The sequence below is a fragment of the Solanum lycopersicum genome, chromosome 1 (assembly GCF_036512215.1).
Source record: "Solanum lycopersicum chromosome 1, SLM_r2.1".
Taxonomy (NCBI): Eukaryota; Viridiplantae; Streptophyta; class Magnoliopsida; order Solanales; family Solanaceae; genus Solanum; species Solanum lycopersicum.
Genome location: NC_090800.1, coordinates 91,730,771 through 91,736,697, shown reverse-complemented (window position 1 = coordinate 91,736,697; position 5,927 = coordinate 91,730,771). Strand labels below are relative to the sequence as shown.

Here is a 5,927-nt window from a genome sequence, read left to right as displayed (position 1 = left end):
AATGTTACGACATAAATAATAGAATAAATTATTCCAAACACAATAATTAAATAATACAAAAAATATATCCCATCATTATTTTTATTCTATTGTCTTTGGAAGACAGTTGATTGCAAAAGAACACGTCATTCGTTAAAACTTCAACATCAAGGGTCCTCCTTTTTCAATTATTTAGCTTTTCAATATAAAGTTTCGAAAATAGCTTATGTTAAAAATGAATGACCAAATTAGTTGATTCCTTTTGGACCTTTTTCTAATTCTATAATAATTATAACAATAAGAAGCCACACAAATACTTTTCATTTCACATGTGAGAATGTTAACGAATTATTGGATTTATCATATTAATATAATATAGTGCAAAGTTATATAATTAAATATTAGTTTTTCCAAAATGTCAAAAGAGTAGAAAATGAAATTATATAGAAAGAATTGCTACGATATTTATAAATTCCACTATTGGAAAATACTCAGATTAATTAAAACATTAAACACGATTTTTTTTCTCTCAAAAAGCTCAAAAAGAAAAAGAAAAAAAGCATTTCAAGACTCTGTTCTTTCATGTGAATGATGCTCATGTAAATTACTTTGTTGATTTGATGCTTCTTCCTCTCTCGTCTCCACCGTCTCCGGCACCGACACCGGCGCAGAACCGCCGGGACTACCGTTGCTACTGCTCTCAGCAACCACCACCGGCGGCGGCGCCATAGCTACCGGTCGTGGTATCGGGTCGACCCGGCCATCAATACAAGACGCGCACTTGGTCTCAACCCAACCTTCAAAATCGTACTGACCACGACCCATTATCTTCCGACCCGAACACAATCTGCCTATCATTACAGCGATGGCTCCCAATACAGCTATAACAGCAAGAACAGCGATTACGGGTCCAACCGACCCGTGACCCGGACGACCCGAATAAGCTTGTTGGCTCATAAACATGGGCGGTGGTAGCTGTTGCTGTAAAGGATATTCAGCTGGTGTAGAAGACATTTTCGCAGAATACCCAAAACTAAAAATTTCAAATGACTTTGTGTTCTTGTCGTTCTCCGATTTGAAAATATTATCACATTAGATAATATTAATCAATAAAGTTGTAATCTTGGAAGGGGAAAATGCCCAACGAAGAAGATGAGATTTTGTGATTGAAATGAAAAGAGAAAAAAAGTAAAAAAGGGCAAGAATGGCTGAATGGGGAGTGTTTAACAATTTAGGTTTATGTTTATGTGAGAGTGAAACAGAACAAAGCCCAAGAAAAATGCCTTTTTAGCCTAACTTTATTATACAAAAATGAGCAAAACAGGGGTGGTGTGGGTAGGGGTGGGGTGAGCTACTTTTTTTTGTTTCATTTTCTTTAAACAACTGTTTTTTTTTTCTCTTGGTAGAGATAGAAGCTGTGTTCACTGGTTCTTGATATGATATGAAATCTTGAAATTAGAAAGAAGAGAAGTCTGTTACAGCAGAAAAGCAAAAAACTTCCTCAAATTTGTTCTGTTTCTCTTCTGTTCTGGTTCTGTTAATATATTTAAAAAATCTCAGGAATTATTTATGGACCACCAAAAAATATCACAACTCTTTTAACTTATTATTATTAGTAGTTTGAATTTAGGACTGATGTGGTTCTGTTTCTTCTCACTTTTGAACTTTTATTTGCTTTAATTACATTTTCTAAGTCCTGATAATGAGTGAAGAAAAACAAACAATATAAAAAATTGTTATTTCCTATATTCAGGATTAGTAAAGCAAATGAAAAAACATAAAAAATTATCCGAGTCCACATAATTTATTGTGTCTTTAAGAAATTCAATCCCCTCAAGCATCCAAAGTTATAGATTGTAAGAAGTGTATGTATAAGAAGGGAAGAATTTGATGCAGAAATACGAGAGAAAACCTTTTTATTTATATTCAAAAAAGGGTAAAAGTTCATAAATTTTAAAAAATAAAACAATCTTTCAGAAAGGTCACGATCCTTCAACAAAGTCACAACCGTTCATTTTCTATTCACACCTTTAAATTTTAATGGATATATTGGACCATTGGTTGAGAGTTACAAGCGTGAGAATTGAATGAAGTTTGAAGGTACAAAAAGAGAGTGGTAACAACAAATCTGCAAGAAATCCTGTATAGGCATCTTCGTACTGCACAAAATGGGCTAGTCACGCTCGGAATAATTCATAAATTGTACTTGAAAAAAGTCTCAAATGTTGAATCTCTGGGCTCATATATATTTAACTGGCTCTACATCAACTGGCTCTCTCTATTCTCTAATTTATTTATTTTTGTACATGTATTAACAGCTGAAATGTCTTAAAGAGACCTGAGAAACGAAAATTAGCGGCTCTCATATTCTTTCGATGGAAAAGTGTCAAAATTATCCCTAATTATACGAAATAGATTATTTCTATATTTCGTTATATTTTGAAATAGAAAATATTCTTTTTGTTATTCTAAGAGATCATTAATATCCTCACAAGTTAACATCTCAAATTTTTAATTATGACAAGCCATATAAGACTAATTTTTCCACCTAAATGTTGTCAACTATGATTCTTGTACAAAATATATCAAATTGAGACTAAGGTTTGAACCTAAAGCCATGTTTATTTTTATTTGTTTAATCTCAAATTTAGATTAATTCACCCAAATTTTTCAAATGATGAATTCGGCTCGTTAAACCAGGCTCCCCATATTACCTATATTATTTTACTTTTTTGATTTTTTATCTTTTTAATTTTAATAAATTTTAACGAAGAAATATTAATTCATTTTAAAATAAAAGTGCTATTCTATACTTATCAAATTTCTGATCAAATTTTATATAACCTTAATATTTTAATTTTTTTAAGTATTACAGATAAGTTTGCTTTAGTTAACAAAGTCAAAAAGGCCAGCAATCATCCTCAATTTCCTTGGCAAAGTTCACCCATTTTGCATTTTAAAATGTTTCTTTACTGATCCAATAATGTTTAGTGACTTCAACATTTATCCAAGTCAAAAGTTCATACCTAATTATTTTGAGTTTGACTCTCTTTAATTTTAAATTTTAATATTATATTATATTTTTAATTAATTATTATTGGTCCACGGGCCGACTCTATCGATATTTCTCAAATCTCACAAATCAATAGATTTATTGGTAAAAAATCATTTTTTAAATGTGCTTCAAAAATTTTAGCCAAATACTATTAAATCCAGGGCTAGGCCAGCCGGTCCAACAGATCTAGTCTATATTGACGATTCTAATTATCTTCATAATTTCAAATTATGACTTTGAACCCTAAGTTGTTAAATTATAAAATTAGAAATATAAGTTCATAGTTTATATTTTTTTAAAAAATTATTTTACATTTGCGAAGAAAAGATCCATTTGATATCACGTGAAATTCTAAGTACCGTGAGAAAAATATTATATTAATCGATAATCTTTTAAAGATCATGTATACTTAAAAATTTATAATAGCGTATTATTATAAGTATTTATTTATAAAAAATTTAAAAATATAATTTATTAATGCAACGACTTACTGATATCTTATCTATGAAGTATAATGTTTTCATTTGGTAAAATTATGTTAGACATGGAAATTTTAATCCTTTTCGCGAGGAGAAGACGAGGCAAGATTGAAGCACATATTCGCGAGTTTAGGTTTTCTATATTTAACATATATACAATTTACAATTTTCAATTAAAAAATAAAAAATATTAAAATATTTTTTAATATCATAATATCAAATATATTATATGAAAAATTAAAATTTAAAAACTACAAACAAGTATAAGATAAATAATTTATTTTCACTTTTTTACTCATTTGATGATTCAAATTCATAATTCAAAGATATGTTTTATACTAATAAGTTTTAAAAGTTATCAAAAATACGTATAAACTTACATTATCATTTTATAATGAATATATTTCGTTAAAAGATAACCTTATAATATAATTGATAACAATCTAAAAGAACAAAATAACAATATAGGCAAGACAATATATTAATCACAGATTCAAAAATTTGTCAGTGATTCAGTTATAATTATAAACAGATTAAACACAAATTGTTCTTTTTTCTCAATTTTATAATTCAAATTAAAATTCAACTTTTCCGAACGAGATTGTAACAAAGATTAGTTATACTTAATAAATAATGAGTATTTTTTATAGATTATAAAAGTTTGGGATAATTTTTAGAATTTTTATATTTTCAAATAGTAGAACTTGACCCGGATAATACTTTTTGGATCCGGCTCATCTCAATTTCTATTCTCTCTATTTTTTCCAAGTTTTGATCTAGATTGAAGACACATGTCATAATTTAGAATTAATAGTAGAGATTTAATTAATTAAAGCAAAGTTCTAATCACACTTGTTTACTTTCGTATATTTATTTCTTAAATATTTTTGTAATCCGACAATCCTATATTATATTATATTTTTCCTAAATATATTTAAATGATCTTTTTTCTTAATTACTTGAGTAATTTATTATTGCTATTACTTTTTCCCCCGACATTTGTCATTTCTCAAATAATATTTACCAAATAAAAAATTAAAAATCGTAACCTTATCTTTTTTTTCTAATTTTAGGAGTAAAATAAATTTTGTCACTCGACTTTAAATATTTTCTTCCTCCTAAATAGAGTCCAATAGACATTGTAGCTTTTAATAGTTTATTATATTTAGTAGAGGTTTTATATATATATACGCAGGGCAGTAAAGATTTTCTTAAAAATATATTTTTAGAGAAAAATATAATGGATTGTAAAAATATTAAAAAAGCGAAATCCTTGACTTTTTCTAATACTTGAAAACTTGATATATTTGTCAAATTATATGAGCAATTACCATTTCTCAAAATATTGTTGAGGCAAACAGGTCATAAAAATGAGATTTATTTATTGGTGATTTAGTGGGGAAGTGCAATTGAGTAGAAACATACTCATGAAAAGAATCAGTGGTGAGAGAGGAATATCTGTGTTTCTTGGGGATAGTGATGACTGATAATACTACAGAAGAAACACAAACACACAAGTTTTAAGATGCTTTTTTTGCAGGAGATGACAAAGGATAAATTAAAAGCTTGATAGGTTGATGTTGATATATAACACATAGGTTTAGTCAGCCTCACCCCACCCTGCTAATTTTTTTTTTTTTAGAAACAATCTTTTTATCTTTGTAGTTAAAAGTCTCTTCGTGAGTTAAATGTAATACTTTATTTAGTCCGAGTTTTACTTATGAAATTATATTAAATATGTGATTATGATTAGATTAGCTTATGTTTGCTTCCACTGATTTCATAGATAACACATCGTTTCTCGTTAACAAAAATACATATCAAGTGACTATATTCGGTAAAATAAGAGAGAAAATAATTTAATTTAATTTATTTTTCCGAATCTATCATTTTCTTGTCCCTTTCTTTCCTTATCTTTCCATAACTTTGTAAAATCAAAGGTTTTGGGTTTAAAATATGTATATGAAGAATATTTATGTTGAGAGAGTCTCTTTTGAATAAGTCCTATAATGCATGATACGAATTTAATCAGGATTTTAATATAGAAATTAGACGGCATATGAAAAATATAAAGAAAAAGAAAAAAAAACAATATACTACATAAAATTCGAACTATAGAATAATTAAAAGGGAATTTAGAGAACATAGAATCAGTGACAACATAAAATTGAAGGGGCGTTGAGCATAAAGAACAAAAGAGTACAATATTTTCTTTTAGCACATCGAAAGTCAAGCATATGGATGGACCCTTTTTTCCTTCTTTAAATTATATATTCTAATAGACCAAAGTTTTCCTACTAAAGTGGGATCCCGTTGTCCATTTTCTTCCTTCGTTACAATATTTTTTTTAAAAAAAATCGAAACTTTTTTATGATCCAAAATAAATAAATTAATTATACCGAACTACGAAAATA

The 5,927-nt window shown here is 27.9% G+C and overlaps 1 protein-coding gene across 1 annotated transcript; it reads right to left on the bottom strand.

The window, feature by feature from the left end:
- Positions 1-400: 400 nt before the first annotated feature.
- LOC101244813 (uncharacterized) lies at positions 401-1,558 on the bottom strand. Its single transcript, XM_004230751.5, has one exon. The coding sequence runs from the start codon at positions 991-993 to the stop codon at positions 544-546; it is 450 nt and encodes a 149-aa protein (XP_004230799.1). The 5' UTR covers positions 994-1,558; the 3' UTR covers positions 401-543.
- Between the last annotated feature and the right edge of the window lie 4,369 nt (positions 1,559-5,927).